We start from the raw sequence: 27,293 nt of genomic DNA on the forward strand, positions 1-27,293 counted from the left end.
TAGAATATATAAATTCTATATAAATTGTCAAAATTCTGTAGTATCAGATCCTCTTTCCCCTGGGGGAGATGGTATAATAGAAACATTTTTTTGCTGCAGTTGTACCTCAAATGTAGAGTTGACTTTTCTAATGCTTTTCAACATCTTCTCCCCTTTTTTGTAACAGCAGAACCCTTTAATGAATCTAAATCAGAAAACTCAGTATGTAAAACAGACAGAGGTAGAGCAATTGTGTTTGAGGTGAGGATTTGCCCCAACTGCCTGGCTGGAGATCTATGGTCCCCAGGGTTCTGGAGAGCACAGCTGGAGATCAGACACACGTGATTTCAGAACCTCCTTTGCTGCCTACGACCTGTGTGGTGCTGGGCAAGCTCTATGCCTGATTCACGTGTAAGACGTGAGTAATCATCTCCAGGGTTGCTGTAGGCTGACAGGCAGGATACACTGGGCACGGCGCTGAGCAGTCCTCAAATGGCAGTGACGGCATTAACACTTTAGTGCCGAGCATCTGCGCTGGTGGAGGGTGAGCACTCTCCACAGTGCACAAGCTCTGCAGGCAAGCAGTGTGTATCTGTGCTGACCCAGCACAGTCCTCAGGAGACAACCAGAAACTGTCCCGAGATTTAAAAACTTACATGGCTTTGTTTCCTGAGAGGATGAACATTAATAATATTTAAAAAAAAAAAAAAACGTATCTAAGTGGGTTTATCCATAGGATTCTACAGTTTCATACATTTGACTTTTAAATAGGAGTTTGGCTTTTCTAAGCCCATGGCATGTAATGCATGGTTTTTTGCAACCTTGTGGACTATGCCGTCCATGGAATTCTCCAGGCCAGAATACTGGAGTGGGTAGCCTTTCCCTTTTCCAGAGGATCTTCCCAACCCAAGGGTCAAACCAATGTCTCCCACGTTGCGGGAGGATTCTTTACAAGCTGAGCCACACGGAAGCCCAAGAATACTGGAGTTGGGTAGCCTATCCCTTCTCCAGCAGATCTTCCCGACCCAGGAATTGAACCAAGGTCTCCTGCATTGCAGGTGGATTCTTTACCAACTGAGCTATCAGAGAAGCCTGATGTATTGGCTATAGGAATATAAATAAAGACAGTATAATAAAGTTAATAGAAAAGTAAAAAGTTGAGCAAAGTTAGAAATTTACATCCATATCTGAAAAAGTTGAATAGTATAAGAAGACTGAGAAGGAAATCTGATGGTTTTGATGAGGGCTGACTTCCTATATACATTTAACCTTCATGACCATGGTGTGTTAGGGTTATCAAGTATATCATTTTTCTCCTTTGACACAGCAATAATGAAACCTAGAAAGATTAAGTGAAACTGTCTCAAATATTGTTTTTTTGTGTGTGTGACCTGGAATTATAATAGTTTATTGAGCACTTATGTGTCAGAAAACTGTTGACATATATTAATTCACTTAATCCACAAAGCAACCTTATGAGGTAGGTACCATCAATATTCCTGTTTTCTCAATGAGGAAATTGAGGCACAGAGAGGTTAAGTAACTTACCCAAGGCCACAATGCTAGTAAAGAAGAGCCAGGATTCAACCTCAGGCATGGCTTCCAAGTTTGCTTAGTAAGAATTAATCTCTATACTTTAAAGATATATTATAAAATGCATCTAAATGAAATTATCTCATTTTCTTTCACTGAATTAGTGGATTTTCTAAAACTGGCATTTTCTACCACTTTATTACTTCTGTTTGTACCGATAATATAAAGGCAGAATTTTCCTTAGCATAAAAGTCTTTTGTGAACATGAACTGAAGCCTGAGGCAGTCTTCAATTATCTCTGAGAATGAGGATGGGAATATGCAAACCACTATACATACTGCAGTCTACAAATTAAATATTTATAACTGTTTATTTCTTAAAATTATACATAATTTAGTTCAAATGTATCAGTGAAAGTTATTCTAAGATTATTACTAAGATTTTACTAATCTGTTTTCATAATTGTACAGTATGGTATTTTGTTAGCTTGTAAACAGCAGAGTATACACTATTTTACTGGGATGTTTAGCTAAGGTAGGTGAAAGACATGGTGCATTTGCTGGTCACTCAGGACAGTCTGGGTGTGACAAGGTCTAACAGCTAAGTGCAGTGCATCACTCCTACTGGGGTAGCAACTCATGGTGAGAAAGCCCTGACCTAGAAGTTTTACTTGGTACATCTTTATCTTTCTTGATCAGTGGGTCTAGTAAGGATTCCCAAGGAATACAATTCCAGTTAAGAGTATGTATTTGTTATTTTGTATTTGAGATAATGTAACATTGGACTTGTGGGGAAATCAGTATTTTTCTACAGTGTAGGGAGCCTTAAAATTGTACAAAAAATAGGTAAAGACTGCAAAATAGTAGGGTTATTTTAAAGACAACATTTTAAAACACATGAGAAAAGATCATGTTTATATCTTAGAACCTTGAAAGCCACTAAGTATCTACTCTGTCCCATTTCTAGTTCTGGTTTCTTACCCTCTGCCAGGACTTTGATCCTACATAACCCATCAACCCAGTTGATGTTTCTGAGGCAGTCTTTCTATGGCAGAGTTGAAAATGGGTTGATACTTTAAAAATACAGTCTAAGTATACACTGAATCAACTAAACAACTTCTTTTGGAAATAAATTATGCTTAGGTTATATAGGTTTTCAAGGTTGAAAGGGACCTTGGAATCATAATGTAGTCTTTCCTTAGCTCTAGACTGGAGTACATTCAACCTACTCCAGATTGGCAATAAGCTATTTCTTTTTTTAAATTTTTGTCTTTCAATTTTAGCAACAAAGGCAAAGGAGCTGAGACAATATTAAAACCAGAGCAAATGCAACAATTTCTAACCATTTTTGGTTAAAGCAAATCATTTCAAGTATTTAATGTAGCTATCCAAATCCAAAAGGCAGTGTCTTCAGATGGCAGCTCTTAAAAGTCCCACCAATCCCATGTTTCAACTTACCTGCTCATAAAATTCATTGACAATGCCTTCTGTCCATCTCAAATGCAAGTCTCGAACTTTGGTCGGGCCATTAATATCTGCCAGTTTGATGCACACTTGGCACACCAAGAGGCGATCGTTTTCATTCCTCCATTCTATACCATTACTATTTACATCATTGGCCTGTCATCGGAAAAACAGAATTACTGTGGGTACTGAGGGCGCAAGAGTCTGTTTTTTGTTTTGTTTATTTTTGGCGGCACTGTTTGGCTTGTGGTATCTTAGTTCCCTGATTAGGGTTTGAATCCTCGCCCCTGGCAGTGAAAGCATGGAGTCCTAACCACTGGACTGCCAGGGAATTCCCCAACTTTTGTTTTTTACTGAATTATCTTAAAACTGTTTCCTGTCCTCTGGACAGGAAGGAATTTCATTAAGTGCTTCTTTTAATTTTGTTTGTGCCATGACATGTACCTCTATGGGTTAAATTTCTCTTTGAAGTGTCATTTACAGCTTTGTTTCAATGGAAGTAGAGCACTGTATTATACAAGCAGAACAAACCATGAGTTTCAATATTTGTGATTACTGCAGAAATTTGTAATTTGTGTATATTATATATTGTACATATTAGTATATATGACATAAAATATATATTTTATGCAAATATACATGCAAAAGCAAATCATATAAGAATTGTAACTACTTTGTCTCAAAAAGGAATGCTTAAGGATCTAACTGTAAAAGGCAACATGATATAGTTGAAAGAATACAAGTCTTAGAAGCTGATGTCTATGGTTTTAAATCCTGCCTTAGTATGATTTAACCAATCATTGAGTAATGCTGGAAAAATTACTTGAGCTCTTTGAGTCTATCTTTCTTCATCTATATGATAGGGAAAATAATATCAATCTAGTCGTATTGCCTGAGGATTAACGAATGAAAAATGCACAGTTCATAGTAAACGCTAACATTGTTATTTAAATAAATGGCTGTTATTGGGCAAATTACCATGCCTTTCAAGAATTCAAATTTCTCTTGTAAGAAATAAAGTGAAAGGGCCAGATTCGTGACTTTGGAACTGTACTGTAGTATTAGATTTTTATTGGCATCCACCATCCCCCCCTCCCTTTTTCCTGGCTGTGCTGCATGACTTGAGGATCTTAGTTTCCTAGCAGAGATTGAACCTGGACCTCCTGGGAATTCCCTGGCATCCACCCCTTTTGTTAAAGGAACTCCTATGTAGACCACCACTACAGAAAACAGTTAAAAGAAAGACGAGCTCTTTAGATTGAAAGTATGTAGTCTAGGGAGCTCCCTGGTAGTCCAGTGGCTAGGACTCTGAGCTTTCACTGCCATGGCCTGGGTTCAGTCCTTGCTCAGGGAACTAAGATCTGCAAGCTGTTCCCCATGTGTCACTCATGTGACATTTTCCTGAGACTACAGAATAGGTATCTCTGAGGAACACAGATTCTAAAGTTTTGGGCTAGATCATCTTTCACCTGTAAAAAGAACTTCTGTTTACTTACTGTGACTTAAGCATTTAAATGAATTTTTATTAAGTAAAAATAAAAATTAATAGAGCTACACAGCTATGAAGTAAGTTTAAAGGCAAACTGATGTCTTACTGATTTTTTTCATAAGCATTTATCAATATCACAACAGTGACATATATAGGCCTCCTTCCAGGAGGTTAAGTGAGTACTCCTTTGACACCCAGCCCCTCTACCCTGAAGGTAACCCCTTCCTTTAGGGCAGAGATGTTATCAAGAAAACAGTGGTTTCCTGCCTGCAAAATATGGGTCATCTTTCCCTCGGGAATCCAAAGCAGTGGTTCTCAACACTTTTTCACCCCAACCTCTGAGGGATACAACACGCTCCCATCAGTACCACCATCACACAATGGCAGTGATCCTCAACTCCATGGTGAATGTGCGCTCCGACAGTGACTTCAGCCTGTTTATGCCTTATTCTTAACTAGGATGACTGCACACAGTGGGCAGTCCCAATGAACAGCAGTTGAATGAGTGCTTTATTCTCAAGTACTTCTCCATTCCCACACCAGCCAGTTTAACACTTCACAACATAGAGAAGGGAAACAGGTGCAGCAAAGTAGGCATAACTGGCTTCTTAGAAACACATATTTAATTTCATAAAATGCCTTACTTGGCACTGTGCATAACTTTCTCAAATCTGTCCCTGAAAGCTTCAACTGACATAATTGGAAATGTCACAAGCAATCGTATTTTTGGACATGTTATAATTTTTTTAATATTGGCATATATTTTGTCTTACCAGATTTATCATGACTTCATGAGTGATATTCTGACTTAATGTTAAAAAAATACCTTTTGTCAGTAGCACTGACAATAATTTCTGCTTTGAAACCAGGAATTAATTTGCATAACAAACCTTGGCATTGAATTCAGCAAGGAAATCAAAATGCTTTTTAAGATCTGTGGCAAGGATTGCTTCTATGACTAAAAAACGAAAGCGCTTGAATTCCACATTGTCAAGATTAAGAAGGAAGTTGTATTCTGGGCGAGAAAGATATAGAGTCCAGGCTGATGCAGCATGATGATTTTCCAAAACAGATCTGTCGTTGTATAAGACTGCCTGAAAAGGAACAAGAAAAATGAGGCAGGCATCTCAAAGATATTGAACTTTAGCAATAAACAGAGTTAGGATCATGTTGAAAGAATACAGTGAGTATCTATTACATGCCAGGCATTTTAATACTTGTGTAGAAGGGTTGATAATTTGATAAAGGATTAGACTGAAGTGCAAAGAGGATAAGGTACACTTTTCCAGCATTCATAGCTAGTAAGTGAAAGGGTAATTTGTCTCCAAAGTTCATCTTCCTTGCAGACACCATGCTGCCTACCAAGAGATATAAAGCTGATAATTTGAGGTCTGCTTCCTTAAAGCAGTGAAACGTCTCAGATAAAGCTTCTGTGAATAAAGTTATCAGGGACAGAGAGAAGAGGCTTAGGGATATATTACTATTCTTTAGTGAGCACTGAGTGCTGGTGGTGGTGACTGAAGGAGAGGAACCGGGATACTCTGTGCGTGGGGAGCTGGAGACCCATGAGTATGAGAAAGGCACGTCGTGTGCCCCCAGCTGACACAGGACCTGGGGGTCAGAGAAGTCTCAAACAGGTAGAAGCACAAATCCTCTGTCCAAGTGGGGTAGATCTAGTCACTGTTTTTCCCATTTCACTTCAGTGGAAGACCCTGAGGTACCTCCTCAGTAGTCTAGGATTTGGTGATCTAGATTCTATTTTTTTTTTCCATTTAGTTTTATTCGTTGGAGGCTAATTACTTTACAATATTGTAGTGGTTTTTGCCATACATTGACATGAATCAGCCATGGATTTACATGTGTTCCCCATCCCGATCCCCCCCTCCCACCTCCCTCTCCATCCCATCCCTCTGGGTCTTCCCAGTGCACCAGCCCGGAGCACCCGTCTCATGCATCCAACCTGGGCTGGTGATCTGTTTCACCCTTGATAGTATACTTGTTTCAATGCTGTTCTCTCTGAACATCCCACCCTGGTAATCTAGATTCTAAAAATCACTGGATTACAGAATTTTTAAAGCTTCTTCCATCTCTAACAAGTGAAAGTTTTTTAAAATTATTAAATATGCATAGTAATTAAGATTTGTTTGTGGATCATTTTTAAAGTCTTTATTGAATTTGTTCCAATTTGCTTCTGTTTTATGTACTGTTTTCTTTTTCCTTTTTGGCCACAAGGCATGTGGGATCTTAGGTCTGACCTGGGATTGAACCCCCACACCCTCTGCATTGGAAAGGGAAGTCTTAACCCCTGGACTGCCAGGGAAGTCCCCCAAGCATAGTAATTATTAAAAGAACTCTTATAGCTAGTGCTAAAGGCTGAGAATAAAAAGTAAAAACACTATCCCTATTTTCATAGCACTTTCTGTCTAATGGAAAAAAACAGATAAAAATATTCTCAGCATAATCTCAGCTACAATGCATATTCTGAGCCTAATTAGGTCATTTTACAGATCTGTAAAAATTAATTATAGTCTAGATATAAACATAGATATTTACCATTTGATTTTTTTAAACATCATTTGATTTTAATGTTAGCAATGATGATTTAAACTTTGGGTCACAAAAAGGTTGAAAAAAATCTGTGCCCATCAATGGATGAATAGATAAAGAAGATGTAATACATATACACAGAGTGGAATAATTTTTAGCCATGAGAAAGGACATCCCAGCCTGGATGGACCTTGAAAACAACATGCTAAGTGAGATAAGCTAGAAAAAGACAAGTGCTGATATCACTTATGTTTAATCTAAAACTGAACTCTATTTACAGTAGAACTAGGTGGTTACAAGAAGATGGGGAAATTGGGAGACAGTGGTCTAAGGGTACAAACATGCATTCAGAAGATGAATGGGACTTCCTTGACGGTCCAGTGGCTAAGACTCCACGTTCCCAGTGCAGGGAGCATGCAATGAGATCCCCATGCCACAACTAAAGATCCTGTATGCTGCAATGAAGATCAAAGATCCTGTGTGCATTTACTGTACAGCACAGGGAACTACAGTCAAAATCTTGCAAGAACGCTATAATGGAAAACAATCTGAAAAATCATACATGTGGTTCATGTGTAACTGAATCACCTTGCTGTGCATCTGAAACACTGTAAGTCAACTAGACTTAGGTAAAATTTATATGTTATGGAATTTTTAAAAAAAGATCCTGTGGGCAGCAACTAAGAATTAGCACAGCCAAGTAAATAAGTAAATATATTTTAAAGCTGAATAAGTTCTGGAGACCTAATGTACAGCATTGTGATTATACAATCCTATATTATATACTAAAAAGTTGCTAAAGACTAGATTTTAAATATTCTTACCACACACACGAAGAGTCATGTGATGTGATGGAGGTGTTTGTTAGCTATTGCTGTGGTGGTAATCATATTACAATATATGTGTCAAAACACTGTACATGTTAAACGTCAGAGACTTCCTAAGAAGTCAACTTACATATAAAAGTGATTTAGTTAACTCATGTTTAAATCCAATAAAGACTGATAAATGATCAGAACAGCTTTGTTCATGAAGAAGTAATCAAACTCCCAGGTCAGTAAACCACAGTGCATAGTGAGTGTCTATAAAGCTAGCGGACTTAAACTCTCAGTTAATGAGATCAGTTAAAAAAACAAAAAACAAAAACCAGTAGTTCAGAATTCTGGCAGCATCCAAATTGCCCTTTGACATTACCAAAGAAATATAAAATGAGGGTGAAAAGAAATCTGAATCAATATTAGAATCTAGATACAGTTGCAATACTGGAAGCTTTAAAGACATGGCCCACAGGGGCATGGGTTGAGGAAAGGCCAGCTAAGTCATCACCTAAGAAGGAAAAACCCACCTGAGAACACGGGGAAGGGGCCTCTCCTGGACCCCAGTGAACTGACCGACCACCTCATGGCTTAGTGGAGGCAAGAGTCATGGAGCAGGAAGGAAGAGGCAAATTCTACTTTAGTAAGAACACTGGATGGTCACACACTGATCAACAAGCCAAGCTTAACTCCAGGGAGGAAAACATTCCAGGTAAAACAGATATTGAAGCCTCAGCTGGCTTTTACTGAAGGCACCCTGACAACTAGAAAATGAAGACAGTTTCCCCCCTAATTCAGACCTGCAGTAACTAACATTCTTTGAGTTTTTGCTAAAGCAACTTGTTACCTGCTTTCTCTAACTGTGAATCTTCCTTATCTCCACAAGCAAATTTCTTCTCTAACATGGTAAAGCAAATTAGTTGGTCATAAAGTTTACTTTTACCCAGAGTCAAAAAGATGGGATTAATCTTAACAAATAATAAACACCTTTCAATAAATGAGCAAAAAGAAAAACCCATCAGACATAAACACTTAGATCAAACAGGCAGACTATGATAAATCTGACAAATGTCTCCTGTTGAACCACAAGAAAAAGGAGACGTTAAAGTAAATCTCTAAGTCACAGTCATAAGATTATAAGTAGGTATTTACATTTTTCTGAAATGAAAAATCTTGGATTAAGAAGGACTGTTTTCATTAAAAAACTAATATTCCTAACTGAAAAGAAAACCCAATAGAGGCAGTAAACAAATTAGGTGCAGCAGAAAACAATGCAGCTACCTTTTTTTTTTTTTTTTTAAATAAGTGCTTCTCTTTAAAGAAATAGTTTTGATGAACAGCTTCCATCTAGGGATTCCTTTACCCTCAAGTTCTGGGTTCTAAAATTTCTGGTAATCCTTTATCTTCTAAGACCCTTTGTCATAGTTTATCACCCTTGTTTTGCCTAAAACACATTTTTATGTAACTTTCTCAGATAGGATGGATGGAACATGATTTTTTAAAATCTTTGTATACCCGGGACTGTTTATTTTGCTCTTAACACTCAACTGTAGCTTAGCTGGATACAGAACTCTTAACTTGAAAATAATCCTTCTATGCCAGCACCATCTCCACCCCTGTTTTACTTTTTTCCTAGCACTTATGTCATAATCATCTCTCTTTTACACACACACACACTTTTTGGTTTTTTCTTACTTTACTAGAATGTGAGTTCCATATGGGCAGAATGTATTTTTTGCTTGTTTTGTTCAACAGTATTGCCTAGAATAGTGCCTGTTCTTCAGTATGCATCTCATAGCCTTGTGTATGTTTTATTGCTGAATCTCTTTAATTGGGAAGGATGAGTAGGAGGCCTGTTAATGTGGGTGGGGCTTGTTTATCTAGCAGGTTTTGCTTTGGAATTACCAGTGTGATTTCCAAAATGAGAAGGATTTACGCTGGAGTACTAAATCTCTTCTGGTCATTTCCTTCAGTATTTAAGAGATGTGTTTTCTGCCTAGAAGTGAATAGATGTCACGGTAGCCTTGCTTTAAGGTGTATGTTATATGGGAGAGGTGTGTGTGTGCAGCAGACGAGGGTGTGTGTGTGTGTGTGTGTGTTGCTTTAAGGTGTATGTTATATGGGAGAGGTGTGTGTGCAGCAGACGAGGGGGTGTGTGTGTTTGTGTGTGTGTGTGTGTAGAGAAGGGCAATGGCACCAGGAGTCGCCAGGGTTCCACTCAAGCCTTGGCTTCCTTTTTAGTGTATTTAATCTCATTATATTTGCCCACATGATTTTCATTTTCCAAAAACAGTATGAAATTCTTTAACTTAGGATAATATCCTTCTGCCTACTGCTCTCTGTTGTAATGCATTTTATCTTTTATTGTTATTTTGATGGGAGGAAAGGGGGGAAAACACACCTGTTTAGTCTCCCATCTTGATCCATATTTGGGAGGACAAATGTTAATGACTGTCTCAGATCGATAGTTCTCAGTTTTGTTTCCTTTGACCCCAAATCAAAATGTTTTGGCCAACTGCACTGGCAAAAAAGTTCATTCAGTTTTAAGTACAAATAAAAGACATATTTCATTTTCACCAAGAACTTTATTGAACGGGTTCACTGACCAAACAAACTTTTTGGCCAACCCAATTCAAACTGTAATATCTCAATTGGCATCTTCCAGCCAACCATTCATTTGAAAATAGCTCAGAAATCTCTTAGAATTTTAATACTGATGTCCCCCCAGGATAAACCTGACTAAATGTTTCCCCTTCTTTTATGGCAAGGATTCAGAACAGTCTTCCTAAGTCTTCCCACACACCTCCTTACCATGAGAAAGGAGAATGCCTGATCCTATTGGTGGTTTTCTGCCCTATTGTCCCTTTTTATCATACCACCAGAGCAATAATATCTTTCACTAATTATGGCCTGATTAGACTCATTGAGCTTCCTAAGATGAGAGAGACTGCTTTATTACCTAATAAACAGGTTAAGCCTTAAGTTTTTACAAGTCTTTATCTCATAGGCACTAGGTGAAGAATGTCTGGTGAACCTCATTACTTTGGGAACAATGGAGTATACTTCAGACAAGCTTAGCAGCCCAGCAGAGCAAAGAAATTAGGCATCCTTCAACATTCAACATATGTTTCCTGAATGCCTTTGTGTGCTAGGCATCATTCTAGGTATTAGGGAATAAAAGAAAAATGTCTGCCCTCATAGAAACTTATATTCCACTAAAATATACACAACAAAATACACAGTATGCTAAATAGTCATTGCTGTGGAAAAAACAAATCAGAGGAGGAACATAATGAGTGTCATGGAGGAGCTTTTGAAATTTTAGGTGGAAGGAAGTCACAAAGTGATCTTTATAGATGTGTAGGGAAAGAGCAGTCTGGGCGAGAGAACAGAAAGAGGCCAGGTTCTCAGAAAGGGAGTGTGCCTGGGATACAGGAGAAAATAGCAAGGAACCCAGTAAGGCTAGACCTGAGTGAGTTTAAAAAGGAGAATTAATGGGGGCTAAATCGGGTAGGACCTTCTGAGCCACTGTAATGATTGTCTTTTGCTAGGAGTGAGGGTTCAGGGCAGAAGAGGGCCCCTCTGGCTGCTGTGTGTTGGAACCGGACTGAAGAGCACCAGGAAGTAAGCGTGGAGGCCAGGTAAAAGGCTACACTTTTTCACAGCTGAACTCTCTGATCAGTTCCCTTTTCATCCCGGCCCTTCTCACTGCTTCATCTCTTGGCTGTCCTTAACAATGAAAGTTTAGAAATAACTCATAGTTATTGACTGTGTCCAGACTTTATGTTTGTATTTTGTTCAGGACAACAGTTCTGAGTACATAACATATAAATTATTGAATACATTCATGTGTCATTGTTTTAAACTATCTGCATGCAAGACAAATAACACCAGAATTCACTAACTTGTAATATCCTTGAAAAAGAGGTAATACATAAGTCTGACTCATGTATACTCAATGCTAATAGAGAGAGAATGAAAGTAAAGGGTGGAATAGAACAGTAAATAATTTCTGTCTACGTGATAATCTGATTCAGCAAAAAACTCCCCAAATGTTATCTCTTTTTACCCATAGTCATATCAGGTACATATTTTGAGGTTCAGAAAGATAAGGGTTAATTGCCTAATGTCACATAGCTAATAGCTGGTAACCAGATATCAAGCTCAGGTCTCTCCATCCCAAGACTAGTACTGTTCCTATTGTGCCAGTCTGTGACTTGCTATAGAACTAGGATTTTCAAAGATCATGAAGTGCTAGAGAAAATGGGCATCTGATTTTTGCAGAGTGGGATTGCAAACGAGGAGATGTGCTTATAAGTGGGTAATATCTCCCAAAGCAATTCTTAGAAAGTGGAAAAACATTAATATCTAGATTGAAATTCATCTAAAAGTTACCTGTGGAAATCATGACCTATGAATAAAGTCTAATTAGAGAAAATGAATTACCTAGCACTTTTAATTTTTTCTCTCTCTCTGCATCCTATTGTTCTGGGTAGAGAAACTATCTCCTATATTTTAAGTACTGGGAGTGTGTGAAAGAAAGAGAAATGAGAAGAGGAACAGGGAGAATTGGCTATAAAAGATGAAAGAATCAGAACTGAGGTTTGCACATAGAGCAACAAAGTGAGGAAGTAAGACGAATTCAGTAAACAATATTGACAACTTGCTCTTTGTAAGCCAGGCAGGCAGGCAGAAATACAAAGCTGACATTTCAGGAATCATCTGCCTAAACAAAAACTCACCACCATACTTTGTTTTTGTCTTTTAGTCGCTAAGTCATCACACTAAATTCTGCTTAAAACCAAGCACAGCCATCCCTCAGTATCTTCAGGGAATTGGTTCTAGGACCCCTGCAGATGCTCATATAAAATATATATAAAGTAATACAGTATTTTCATATAACCTACACACATCCCCTGTATACTTTACATCTTCTCTAGATTACTTATAATTCCTAATACAATGTAAATAGTTACTAGTATTCAGTAAATTTAAGTTTTGCTTTTTGGAACTTTCTGGAATTTTTTTAATTTTCAAATATTTTTTATCTCCAGTTGATTGAATCCAGGGAGGCAGAACCCCTGGATATGGAGGGCTGCCTGTATTTAGTTCCAAGTCCTAATGTTTAAAGCTATTACAATTATAGCATCCATTTGTTGGAAACTCCAACCTCTTAGGCAAATTGTGACCCTAAAGAAATCTTGCACCTTACCAACTGTACTGAATTCAAAAACAATGTACTAGAAGATTTTTTACATATATGAATATATGCTGGGCTAAGAGACAGAATATTATGGCATGTCTTAGAGGGGGAAAAAAAGAGAACAACAACAAAAATAATAACAATTCTCAGTTATTATAGTTTTTAGGAATATGAAGGATCTGGTTAGAAGGAAGAGTCAGTCTTAACAGCTAGTCAAAATCTTACCAATTTGATCAAAGGCAAAGAAACTGACAGCACAGGACTCCAGAATTTCATAAAAACAGTGGATAACTCTTTCAGGAATATTTTATTTATCTTCCAGTTGAAGATCTTTCCCTAACTCTTTAGCACATGTCATATTGATGTGTTTTATCCAACGGCAAAATGCTTCAACTGAAGAATGGTGTGCAAAGGGAAATGTAGGCTGGCTGTACAATTTCAGAATCATTCCTTAGACTTTCTGCAAAAGTTATTTCCTACCTGAGGGGCATTGGTAGCCACTAGGAATGCATTTGTCCGTCCCGGGTGGTCATAGTCATGCATGGCAGCTGCCACATACAGAGCCATCAATTCCAGCGCAGGAATGTTTGAAGAAAGGCAGCCATAGCTCTCATCTGGAATCGAGCAGCTCCTCGAAGAAATGTAAGCAATTCGCTCAGGGTTAATTGCTGAGGAACAAGCAAAATAAAAGCGCATTACATATAAAATCGTTGCAGTCAGGCTAAGGAGCTTCCCAAAGGTAATATGATCATCTTATTTGTTGACTTACCTAAGAAATACTCTCTAAACATGGACATAAAATAGTATACTATTTCCAACATACATGCTAACAGAGAGAAGCAGCATTAAACACGACATGACAGGATTCTCATGATGCTCTGTTAACTCAAGCTGGTGGTGATCTTTAAAAACCTCTGATTTTCTAAACTTTTTGTTATTTAAAGGTTAAACATAATGGCCAGAGTAATAGGAGAAAACAATCTAGAGAAAAAAATTACATGAAACACTATAGAGATTTAGGAATTTAATATATTAACAAAGTAACCATTTCAACATGCATGCTTTTCAAATCTTACCCAAATAGATTTCCTTTCATTTGTAACCTGGACTACACTACTTCCTCTTCTTTTTCCTTCGATGAAGCCCCTTATAAAATACTGTAAAGAAAAACTCTGAAAACTGAAAAGGTATGGAAGACTGAGGAATGATTCAGTCAGTGTAATTCTTTGTATCTTCTAGTTAGAAACAATAATTTTACTATCAGCAATGTGTTTTTGGTGTCCTTAACACCTTACCATTGTTTCTCCTTTTTTTTGTAATTTGGTGGCTATACCTATTTAGATGGTCACTCAAATTGTTTTTGCTAAAGGTATCTTAAAGTATTAAGAAGGAAATAATAAAGTATATTGTGAGTAGACAGCAAAGAAAACCACAAAGATATTAGATACAAAATTTCATTGGTTGTGTTCAGCAAGGGAAACTTAGAATAATGTCCTGGCTTGTCAAAGTCCAAAACGACTTTATCATGATTTAGTTCACTTACTATTTTTAATCACAAGGATTTTTTAACATAATAATATAAATATACAATACTGATAATTATAAAGATACCTAATTATTTTCATGCTGTTTATATTTTGCACCTAAATTGAGTTTTAGAATTACCCACACTAGAGCTTTTAAAAATAATTATAAAAAGTAAAAACAAGATACTTAAATGTATGGAAAAAGATATATTTAAACATTTAAGTTTCTAATAAGATTTAAATTACCAATATCAGAGTGACAACTTCAATTTTTTCTGCATTATATGCATTCTGTAGTGCCCCTAGAATTTAGAATATATATATATAATATCAAAAAATGCAAAAACTCCTTTTAAGCTCAGTATATACCTATAATTGACATATTAGGATCTTAATACATTAGTCTGTGTATGTTTAATGTGAAATTACTAGTATAAAAAAGAAAATACATGGCAAGACAACTAAATGGCCAGACAACTAAAGATAACTACAAGATTCCATTTAAAAGGAGGCCTCAGTAAAAGGCATTAGAGATTGAAAAGGAAGAGGCAGAACTATCTCTATTTGTAAATGACATGATTCTGTATACAGAAAGATCGTAAGAAATCCACTGGAAAAGTATTAAACTAAAAATGAGATCATAAAGGTTGCAGGGTACTAGATCAATATGCAAAAAATCCATTTTATTTCTCCATACTAGGGATAAATAATCAAAAAATGAACCCAAGAAAGCAATTCCATTTATACTAGCATCAAAGAGAATAAAATACTTAGGAGTAAATTTAACAAAAGAAGTGAAAAACCAGTATCCTGAAAAGTAAAAAACATTGTTGAAAGAAATTAAGGAAGACAAATAAGTAGAAAAATATCCATGCTCATGATTCAGGAGACTTAATATTGTTAAGATGGCAATACTCCCTCAAATGATCTATGGCTCAACATACTCCTACCAACATCCCAGCTGGCTTTTTTGTACAAGAGATATATAAGCTGGCCCTAAAATTCATATGGAAATGAAAGAGATCAGATTAGCCAAAACAATCTTGAAAAAGAAGAATAATTTTGAAGTTTACTACAAAGCTTTAGTAACAAAATATTGTGTGGTAATGACATAAGGATAGATACATAGATCAATGGAACAGAACTGAGAGTCCAGAAATAAATCCTTATATTTATGGTCAATTGATTTTTGGATAAGGGAGCCAAGACCTTGTTGAGAGCCAACTATGCCTTCCATGATACAAGGAACTTTCATACATGTTGTTTCATTTAATGTCACATCTTAAAAAGCAGAAATGATGTTATAACATTTAGGAACCAATCATGTGTAGAATACGGAAATTTTTTCAACAAATGGTGCCAAGACAACTAGATTTCCATATGCTGAAGAGTGAATGTTAGACCTCTTCCTTACTTCATCCCCTCAAATTAGTTTTAGTGGACCCTAGACCTAAACTTAAGAGCACTATGAAATGCTTAGAAGAAAACATAGTAAATCTTCATGACCTCAAGTTACACACACCCTTTGTAGATATGACACCAAAAGCATGAGCAATGAAAGAAAAAATCAGATAAATTAAACTTCATCAAAATTGAAAACCTTATGCTTTGATTGTTGTTCAGTCACTCAGTCATGTCTGACCCTGTGAACTCATGGACTGCAGCACACCAGGCTTCCCTGTCCTTCACCATCTCCCAGAGCTTGCTCGAACTCATGTCCATTTAGCTGGTGATGCCATCCAACCATCTCATCTTCTGACATCCCCTTCTCCTGTCTTCAATCTTTCCCAGCATCCGGGGCTTTTCTAATGAGTCGCCTCTTCACATCAGGTGGCCAAAATATTGCAGCTTCAGCATCAGTCCTTCCAATCAATATTCAGGACTGATTTCCTTTAGGATTAACTGGTTTGATCTCCTTGCAGTCCAAGGGACTCTCAAGAGTCTTCTCCAACACCACTGTCCAAAAGTATCAATTCTTTGGCACTCAGCTTTCTTTATGGTACAACTATCACATCCATACATGACTACTGGAAAAACCATAGCTTTGACTAGACAGACCTTTATCAGCAAAGTAATATCTCTGCTTTTTAATATGCTGTCTAGGTTTGTCATAGCTTCTCTTCCAAGGAGCAAGCTTCTTTTAATTTCATGTCTGCAGTCATCATCTGCAGTGATTTTTGAAGCCCAAGAAAATAAAGTTTGTCACTGTTTCCATTGTTTCCCCATCTATTTGCCATTAAGTGATGGGACCTGATGCCATGATCTTATGCTTTGATAGACATCACCAAAAAAGTGCAAAGATAACATAATGTAAGAAAATAGCAGCAAATCATAAATTTAATAAGACACTTATATCCAGAACATATAAAAAACTTCCACAACTCAATAATGAAAAGACAAATGACCATATTTTGAAATGGACAAAGGACAAATATATACATATGACCTAAAAAACATGAAAAGATGCTCAACATCATTAGCTATTAGAAAAATGTGAATCAAAAAAGCCACAGTGAGATACCACTTCACACCAACTACAGAATGGCTATCAAGAAGACAGATAATGATAAATGGCAGATAAATTAATATTAACTTATTAATTATAATAATAAATTGGGATCTTCATACATTGCATGTGGGAATGTAAAATAGTGCAACCATTTTGAAAAACAGTTTGGTAGTTCCTCCAAATGTTAATCACAGAGTCACCTTATGACCCAGCAATTCCATAAAACTAGGTAGATGGCCAAGAGAAATGAAAACATAAACCCACACAAAAGCTGGTAGATGAATATTCATAGCAGCATTTATTCATAACCGCCCCAAAGTGAAAAGAACCCACATTTCCAATAGGTATACCAACATCAATAAATTCAGAATGATCAACCATTACCTTCCTTTGTCTTGCTGTAAACACTTAAAATCCATTCCCATATATGTTCCTCAGGTTTCTGCCAATATAAATTTAGGAAATTATTTTGGTATTCAGACTTAGATTGTGGCAGATCTGAGTTTAATTATGGATCACAAAGAAATAAGAGGTGGTCAGACTGGATTTAGAGGTGAACTAGCATAGATCTATAAGTCAAGAGTCTCAGGTGAGGTTGTTACAAGGTCTCCAGGCAACCAACACAAGGGGAAATGATTGTTTTTCAGCACAGAGGTACAGCAAGATATGAGAGGTTCAGGCTAATCAGATTTCTTCAAATCGACTCAAATATTCTCCTTCCAATTATAAGGGTCCTTTCTTTTCCAATCAATACCACAGCTCTAACATAAGAGGCCTAGTTGAGGCTATGAACTCAACTTGCATTGAATTTCAGGTAACTTCAGGATCAAACTTTGGATTATGTTTTCAGAAGTTATGATCCTACTACTATAATAATTAAGAAATTTTTTTTCATTAAAACATTTATTTAATTGTTTTTGTCTGTGCTGGTTCTTCACTGCTACTCGAGCCCTTCTCCAGTTGTGGTGAGCAGGGGCTACCCTCTAGCTGCAGCACCCCAGCTTCTCGAAGTGGCATCTCTTTGTGGAGCACGGGCGGAGTGTGTGTGCTTCCACGGCTGTGTCAGCGGGGCTCAGCAGAGGCAGCTCCTGGGCTCCAAAGCGCAGGCACAGTAGTTGTGGCGCGCAAGCCTCAGTTGTTTGGTGGCATGTGGGGCCCTTTCTGGATCAGGGATCAAACTCAAGTCTCCTGCACTGGCAGGTAGATTCTTTACCACTTACCACCAGAGAAGTCAAGGAATGCTTTTAACTATCTGGTTCTCTAACCATTCATTCCAACTCTAAACTTATTTCATTTCTTTTTTTTTTATTGAAATATAATTAACACAAAACACTGTGTAACTTTAAGGTATACAATGTGTTGATTTGATATATTCGTATACTGCAATATGATTACCACCTGTAGCATCAGCTAACAACTCTACGACACCACATAATTATCATTTCTTTTCCTGGGGTGAGGTCAATTAAGATCTAGTCTCTCAAAAAAAAAAAAAAAATCTAGTCTCTCAGCAACTTTGAACTTTTTAAGGTAGTATTTATGACTATAACCACTATGCTGTGCATTAGCTCTCCAGGACTTATTTATCTACTAACTCCAAATTTGTAACCTTAAACAACATATCCCCAATTCCCTCACTCCCAGCCTCTGGTAACCACCATTACATTCTCTGTTTTTACAAGTTCAGCATGTTTATATTCCATATGTAACTGACATCATAAAGTATCTGTCTGATACTTTGTTTAGCGTAATGCCATTAAGGCCCATCTGCTGCAAATGGCACGATTCCCTTCTATTTCATGGCTGAATAATATTCCATTGTGTGTACATGTACACACACACACATCTTTATCCATTCATGGATTATTTCCATGTCTTGGCTATTATAAATAATGCTGTAATAAATATGGAAGTGTATATATCTCTTCAAACTTATATCTTCGTTTCCTTTGGATATATGCCCAGAAATTGCTCCTTCATATGATAGTTCTACTTTATTTTTTTGAGAAATAAAAATCTCCATACTACTGTTCACAGTAGCTGAACCAATCTGTCTTCAACAGTGCACAAGTGTTCCCTTATATCCACATCTTGACTGAAACTTACCTCTTGTCTTAATGACAGCCTTTCTAACAAGTGTGAGGTGATAGCCCACTGTGGTTTTGATTTGTGTTTCTCTGCCCATTTTTTTAAAATTGGATTGTTTTTTGGTATTAAGTTGTATAAGTTCTTTATGTATGTTTGATATTAACCCCTTACACTCAGTATATGAATTACAAATATTTACTCCCATTCTGCAGGTTGCCTTTTCGTTTCTAAAATTCTTTCCTTTGCTGTGTAGAAGCTTTTTAGTTTGATGCAGTCCCATTTGTTTATTTTTGCTTTTGTTGCTGTTACTTTGGTGGCATAGTCATTTTTTTCTATTCTCCACTGTAGTCAGAATAAAGCAGTGCATTTCATAGTCCTCCTAGTCTGTTTCTACCACAGTTTTCCATTTCAGCAGCTACTTGGTTTTCCAAAGAAAACTGTCTTCTACATATACTTTATTCCATAATATTGTATAAGGACTTATAGCACTGCTAGTAAGAACTCAGAAGGAAGTGAGGAGCACAGAAAACAGACATTGCCTTAGGGAATACTCAAATCATCTTGAACAGGGTGATGGTAGAAAACTTCTGTTAAAGACACTGCCAAGAACCCATTATTGGAAAATAAGGAAAGGGGTCATTGTTAATATAGCAGCAGAAAGCTTGGTTGAACTGTATTCATGGAATACAAAACATGTAAACAATGAACTTAGATATTTAGCTGAGGAGATATCCAAGGAAAGTATTAAAGATAAGCCTGCTTTCTTACTGTTTGAAATAAAATGTAAGAGGAAAGTGAGGAAGAATTGCTAAGCAAGAAGGATCCAGGATTTGGTAATCTGGGAAATTCTCAACCTGTCCAGACTGCAAAAAATACTAGAAGTGAAAGATTCACTGTCAGGAATGTGTACTCTGGACAGAAAACCAAGGTTATAGTTGTACCACTTTTTGCTAATTCCTTTGAAGGATGAAAAGGTCAGGGTCAGAGACATACTTGAAGATGCTATGCTGCTGTCTTTGAAGAAGGGGCCATTAGCCATGGAATGCAGGTGGCTTGTATAAGCTGGAGGGGGCAAGGAAACATTCTTCATTGGCAACACCAATGAAGTCCTGCTGACACCTGGATTTTAGCCCAGTTGAACGTTTTTCAGACTTTTGGATCCAGAATAATAAATAATAAGTTAATACATTTGTGTTTTGTTTTTGACCACACCGCATGGTATGTGGGATCTTAGTTCCCTGACTAGGGATCTAACCTGTGCCCCCTGCAGTGAAAGCACAGAGGCCTAACCACTTTGGCAGGGAATCCCCCAAATTTGTATCATTTAAACCACTTAGTCTGTAGTAATTTGTTACAGGAGCCATAGGAAAATAATACAGATTTTGGCACTTGGAGGTAGAGTGTTGCTGTAACAAATATCTAAAAATGTGGAGGCAGCTTTGGAATTGGGCAGTGAGTGAAGGCTGAAAAAATTCTGAAGAGTATGACAGAAACCAATAAAAGACATTAATCAATATATTCAAGAAGTTCACTGAACCCCCAAATAAGATGTATACAAAGAATATAACCTGAGTGTACCATAGACAAAATGCTAAAAACCAATAGCAAAGAGAAAAGGGACATAGTACCTACCATTAAGGAGAAATAAGACTTATGGCTGATTTGTCAACAGATATTACAGATGTCAGAAGATATAATGATATCTACAAATGTGCTGGAATAAAGATGCATTCTTCTAGGATAAAATAAATACATCTACAAACAAAAAGGCTGAAGAAAATGATCTCTTATGGAAGCACAGAACTACTGGAAAGAAGGAAGAACACTATGAAAGTAAATATGGAGAGCAGACAAAAATGAATCAGTGACATAAGGCAAATCCATCAAACAGTGGTGTAGTACTTTAGACTAAACCACCAAAGAATGTGAAGAAGTGGCTAAGACCGAGACCTTTACACTGATGAGTATCATAACAATTCTCAGGCATTTGTAACTGAGCAAATTCTGTCCTGATTTGTGTGTATTTCTTTTTTTTTTCTTTTTCTTTTTTTGTGTGTCTATTTCTTACTGGAGTATTTCTCCTCTCTTTTTTTCAATGTTTTAAAATTTTGGCTGCACAGCTTTCAGGATCTCAGTTCCCTGATCAGGGATTGAACCCAGGCCATGGCAGTGAAAGCACTAGATAGAAGTTTTCTCCCCTCTTTTATAAACTAGAATAAGAGAGCTGTGAATGTTATATTTTATCACATTTGCATAAATACAGTTATATTTATGAAAAGGAAACAAAATTTGAATGTTAACAATTTTTTTTAATATCACTGTTTAAATACTTATGTGAAGCTTTTAAACGTCCCCATCTGTTGGGAATGTTACATATTTTAAATTTACATGATATACCTAAAACAGGAAAAACAAGAATTGAAAGAAAAGCAAAACAGATTATCACAATATTCAGGATATTGGCTATCTCAGTGAAGAAGCAGCAGGGTGGGACACAGAAAAGAAACATGGTAAATTGAGTAGTATTGAATCTTCAGATGGATAGTAAGTTTCCCAATTTGCATTCATCAAAATTTACGTAATACTTTATATAAACCCCTGGTGGTTCAGACGGTAAAGCATCTGCCTACAATGTAGGAGACCCGGGTTCAGTCCCTGGGTTGGGAAGATCTCCTAGAGAAGGAGATGGCAACCCACTCCAGCATTCTTGCATGTAAAATCCCATGGACAGAGGAACCTGGTAGGCTACAGTCCATGGGGTCACAAAGAGTTGGACATGACTGAACGATTTCCCATTCGCTTTATATATACCAAAGGTTACTTAATAAAAATGCTAAGGGAACAGAGATAATGAAATGAGATAGTTAGATTTATGATGCCTAATGAAATACTTTAAGGAAAGATTAGTAGAAGGGAGTACCTGTTTCATTTCCTGCTCCATGATCACTGTGGATCTGCTGTAGGCCGGGAATGGGCCGTGTTGTCAGATACCAAACAGCATGTAGGACGTCTGTGGCATGTATACGATTGTGATCTAAAGTCACCAAAATGTTTTACAGAAATGGTCATTTTGTTATTTTTAACATAGGACATTTTAAAAAGTACTTTCTAGTCTCACTGTATCCTCCTAAATAAAACATATGGCTTAGAATAATTTCCAACAATTAGGTTTTTGTTTCATCTTATTTTATCAAGTTTCTTGATGTCTCTTTTATAAACTTTCACGTATACTATGAAAACGCAGTACAGGGATCAAAGAAAAGGCATCATAACCAGGGCTAATTTACTTAAGGGAACTTTGCTTGTTTTTGGACCATGCCATTTGGCTTGCAAGATCTAGTTCCTGGAGCAGGGATGGAACCCATGCCCACCACAGTGGAAGCATGGAGTCCTAACCACTAGACTGTCAGGGAAGTCCCCAGAGAGTCTTATCTTAACCAGTATATCCTAACTGGACGTGACAGTGAAGACTCCCCACCATGGCTTTCTTTTTCCCATTCCTTTCTTTTTCCCATTCCTCTGATCTTGAGGTACACCTTAAAGTATCATCTTATTCCATTTGTAAAATCAGCCACTTTTCAAAATACATACTTTGTGATAATTATAGTACACATAATGCACATTAAATTATTAAGCATCACTATTATTAATGAATCATGCCAATTTAAGAATAATTGGCTATTTCTCCAAAGAATGTCCCCCTGGAGGTTAAGTGTAGAATGAATCAACACATAAAGAAAATTGTATCTTTTCCTAATATAAAATTAAAATTCTATTTTATCATAAAATCAAATTGCCATTAAAAATTATTCCACAAGTCAGGACACAGTTAAAAAACAAATTCTGTGGATAAATTTTAAACATTTTAAAATAAGAAATTTAGGAAACTCATGACAATATTACCAAACATCTGAAATGATAAGGTATTCATCACAGAAAGCTCTTACTATATAATTATGTGAAAAGGCAGACTATAAATAGGTATTAATAGTATGATTCACTTCATAAAAAATAAGTATATGTATAAGAAAAAGTCTTGAAGGATATATACCAAAATGTTAACAGCAGTCAGTTAACTCTGGGTAGGAGGATGTAGATTTTCTTTTTAAATTACTATTTTTCAATTCTTCCAAACATGCAATTTAAAAAGTGTTTCTAAGGGACCACTAAAGGGGGTTTACAAGGAATTTCAAAACCAGTATTATATCAAGTTAAATAATATATAATACTTACAGGGAATGTCTCGATAACCATTTTCTAAAGCATGAAAGTAGTTCATGAATTGTAGAGTGGGAATTTTAAATATCTCCAATAAGCCAGTGTCTTGAAATAGGGTATACACAACCTAAATGACAATTAAAGTACATTTTAAAAATCAGAATTTCTATTTCTAATTGAGTATGTTTTGTGATTTGCACTGGCAAAGCTAACCATGTATATGTCTCTAACTTAATAATTTTAGAAATTTCCCTACAATGATTTCTTTCCAAAACATGAAGGAAGATACTACCCCAAAGCCCTTGAAAACCAGAGAACAATTACCATATCATGTCCTAATTTTAAAAATTTTCCACTCTTCCCTTCAGCTTTTCAGTCACAATTCATCAAAGGGCTTATGAATTGTATTCTAGTATAGCCCTAGGCATTAAAAAGATGTCAGAACAATATATTTATCACATTTCTGACCCTAAATTACTCAATGTGATGCTGCTGCTGCTAAGTCGCTTCAGTCATGTCCGACTCTGTGCAACCCCATAGATAGCCGCCCGCCAGGCTCCCCCGTCCCTGGGATTCTCCAGGCAAGAACACTGGAGTGGGTTGCCATTTCCTTCTCCAATGCGTGTAAGTGAGAAGTGAAAGTGAAGTCACTCAGTCGTGTGCAACTCGTTAGTGACCCCATGGGCTGCAGCGCACCAGGCTCCTCCATCCACAGGATTTTCTAGGCAGGAGTACTGGAGTGGAGTGCCATTGCCTTCTCCGACTCAATGTGAAAAATTATGTTTTTTTCACATATTTTATCCTTGTGTTCTCTCATTTCATGAATAAGATACTTTGGAATTAATGACAGTGATATTTCAGGAAGGTTAATCTGACCCTGTTGTGTGGACCCTTCAGGAAGAACCTTGAGTCTGGGTGGTAAAGAGAAAGCATTTTTCCATGGTTCCAGCATGAAGTGGACCACCTGGCTTTGTGTAAAGCACAGGGAAGACAGGTGAAAAAGATGAAGCCTAAGAAACGCTGGGCTGGAGGAAGCACAAGCTGGAATCAAGATTGCTGGGAGAAATGTCAATCACCTCAGATATGCAGATGATACCACCCTTATGGCAGAAGGTGAAGAAGAACTAAAGAGCCTCTTGATGAAAGTGAAAGAGGAGAGTGAAAAAGTTGGTTTAAAGCTCAAAATTCAGAAAACCAGGATCATGGCATCCGGTCCCATCACTTCATGGCAAATAGATGGGGAAACAGTGGCTGCTTTATTTTTTTGGGCTCCAAAATCACGGCAGATGGTGATTGCAGCCATGAAATTAAAAGACGCTTACTCCTTGGAAGGAAAGTTATGACCAACCTAGACAGCATATTAAAAAGCAGAGATATTACTTTGTCAATAAAAGTCCATCTAGTCAAGGCTATGGTTTTTCCAGTGGCCACGTATGCATGTGAGGGTTGGACTATAAAGAAAGCTGAGCATCGAAGAATTGATGCTTGAACTGTGGTGTTGGAGAAGATTCTTGAGAGTCCTTTGGACTGCAAGGAGATCCAACCAGTCCATCCTAAAGGAGATCAGTCCTGAGTGTTCATTGGAAGGACTGATGTTGAAGCACAAACTCCAATATTTTGGCCACCTGATGCGAAGAGCTGACTCATTTGAAAAGACCCTGATGTTGGGAAAGACTGAAGGCAGGAGGAGAAGAGGACGACAGAGGATGAGATGGTTGGGTGGCATCACCGACTCAATGGACATGGGTTTGGGTGCACTCCAGGAGTTGGTGATGGACAGGGAGGCCTGGCGTGCTGCGGTTCATGGGGTCACAAAGAGTCAGACACGACTGAGCAACTGAACTGAAGTTTCAGTCCAAAGAACTAGATCACCTTTCCTGTCCTTTTAAATCTTAAGATTCAATAAAAAGTGAACCTTTATTACTTCTTTAGTATAAATTAAACCCCATTATTATGGACAAATAAACTACTTTTCATATATACACAAATTATAAGTACCTTAAAATAGATTGTGCTTATATATATATGACTTTACATATTTAGGTTTCTCTTTTCAAATTTTCACCTGAAAACTTTATTTGTGAAAAAAATAATTCAGTGAACAATGCTGAATTTATATGTAAACCAATATTATAATCTTTAGAGTTTGCTTTTTATAAAGATTCAAGGAAAAATTAAAGCAGTAGAGATATGAAACAAACCTGACTGAGGATCCTTCCTGATTTCTCTCCCATCTTTTCTACAAGTTCAAAAATTTGAAAATTCCAGTTACTCATATTTTCTATTAATGAGTCATAATCTTCTATTAAAATCACATCCTGTGATGCTTCTTGTTCAATCTGTACATGTGGGGGGAGAAAAAACCAAACCAACTTAACCTTACCTTTTATAAATATTATATCTGCAGCTAAATGAGAACACTTAAAAATGAATAAAAAATGGTCAATATTATTTTCTATAATGGTTATTCTCAAATATAAACTCTACTTCCTAATAATTCTCTTTGTAGAATGTTATCTCCAGACAAATATAAACATGTCTTCTAGGCATCAAAAGACTTACGTTATTATACTACTTTTATAAATAAAAATATTTTATTTCCAAAAGACTACACAAATCTAAAATTCATTATTTTCATTTTGGAAGTTAAAGAGATCACAGGATAACATAGTAGAGAGAAACTTAGATCCTTATACTGACATTTGTTACTAGGATAACTTCTCAAAGGAAATGGATGAACTTTTTCCCCCCTAAAAAGCTTGAATTTTGAAAAAAAAATTAAGAAAAAAAATCCTATGATTATAGTAGATTAATCATTGTTTTTAATTACTGCACATACTTTATTGTCTCAGTGTAACATATATGATGAAAATAATAGCATAGAGAATATATTGACTATAAAACTAAAGAAATGTGTTCATTTAAAAATGAATGCACTCAGTTCTAGGATGATGAGTTTTAATTTTTTTTAATTCAAGGTTTCCCTTTTTTTAAATTTTTATTTTATATTGGAATATAGTTAATTTTCACTGTTGTGTTAGTTTCAGATGTATGGCAAAGTAATTCAGTTATACATACACATACATCTATTCTTTTTCAGATTCTTTCCTCATATAGGTTATTATAGAATATTGAGTTGAGTTCCCCATGCTATACTTTACGTCTTTGTTGTTTTATCTATTTTATATATAGTAGTCTGTATATGTTAATCCCAAACCCCTCATTTATTTAAATAAATTTTTCTTTCAGGTGTCACAGCGACTTTTCAGTAAAAACTTTAAGAAAATTATTGTATTAAAAACCTTGTTCTGGGCAAAAAATAATAAACTTAGTACTAACTAATAATATATTTCACCTTAACATAATCATATTGAAAGTTTATCTTTTACATTTGGTTGCTCTTCATTCTGTGCTGCTTCTTTTAGGTGATTATCACCTTCCCAAAGTAATTTTCTTAAGTCTCTGTTTTCTGTTTCCACTTCTTGTTGAGCTTCGGTAAGGCTGAATGATGCTTTTGAGAAAATGGTATTTTCTTCATCACCTTTCAAAACATATATAAAGTAATAAAGAAGAATAAAACTTGTCCTATATGAACAACTTTATAGGAAAAGTTTGTAAAAAATGTTCGGATAAATTGAACCATACTGGCATTCAATCTAAACTAACACAATTAAGTTGTATCTTGCTGGACCATTTGGCATAGGTACCTTGTACTCAGGCAATGTTTCACCTGATATAGCTACTCATGGGTGAAAGAGATGGGTGAATATTCACTGTAAAAATGAGAAACTGAAAATGTCAGTCCCTCTCAATAGGAATTTTTTTTAAACCAATTTCATGTAAACAATTCCTAATACTTGAAATTATTTGAGTTTTGGATATGAAAATTCTAAACTCATAATTATGAATGAGATTAAGGCACA

The 27,293-nt window shown here is 36.4% G+C and overlaps 1 protein-coding gene across 3 annotated transcripts in view; it reads right to left on the reverse strand.

The window, feature by feature from the left end:
• PDE3B (phosphodiesterase 3B) overlaps positions 1-27,293 on the reverse strand; it is a 175,093-nt gene that overhangs the window by 11,718 nt on the left and 136,082 nt on the right. For all 3 annotated transcript variants that reach the window (XM_043481083.1, XM_043481082.1, XM_043481081.1), the window contains exons 8-14: positions 26,760-26,911; positions 25,572-25,709; positions 23,386-23,497; positions 22,073-22,186; positions 13,510-13,697; positions 5,355-5,558; positions 2,970-3,131 (exon numbers count right to left, since the gene is read on the reverse strand). In XM_043481083.1, the coding sequence (XP_043337018.1) occupies positions 2,970-3,131; positions 5,355-5,558; positions 13,510-13,697; positions 22,073-22,186; positions 23,386-23,497; positions 25,572-25,709; positions 26,760-26,911 (1,070 nt within the window). The remainder of the gene's footprint in view (positions 1-2,969; positions 3,132-5,354; positions 5,559-13,509; positions 13,698-22,072; positions 22,187-23,385; positions 23,498-25,571; positions 25,710-26,759; positions 26,912-27,293) is intronic.

The sequence above is a fragment of the Cervus canadensis genome, chromosome 11, assembly GCF_019320065.1.
Source record: "Cervus canadensis isolate Bull #8, Minnesota chromosome 11, ASM1932006v1, whole genome shotgun sequence".
NCBI classification, from domain to species: Eukaryota; Metazoa; Chordata; class Mammalia; order Artiodactyla; family Cervidae; genus Cervus; species Cervus canadensis.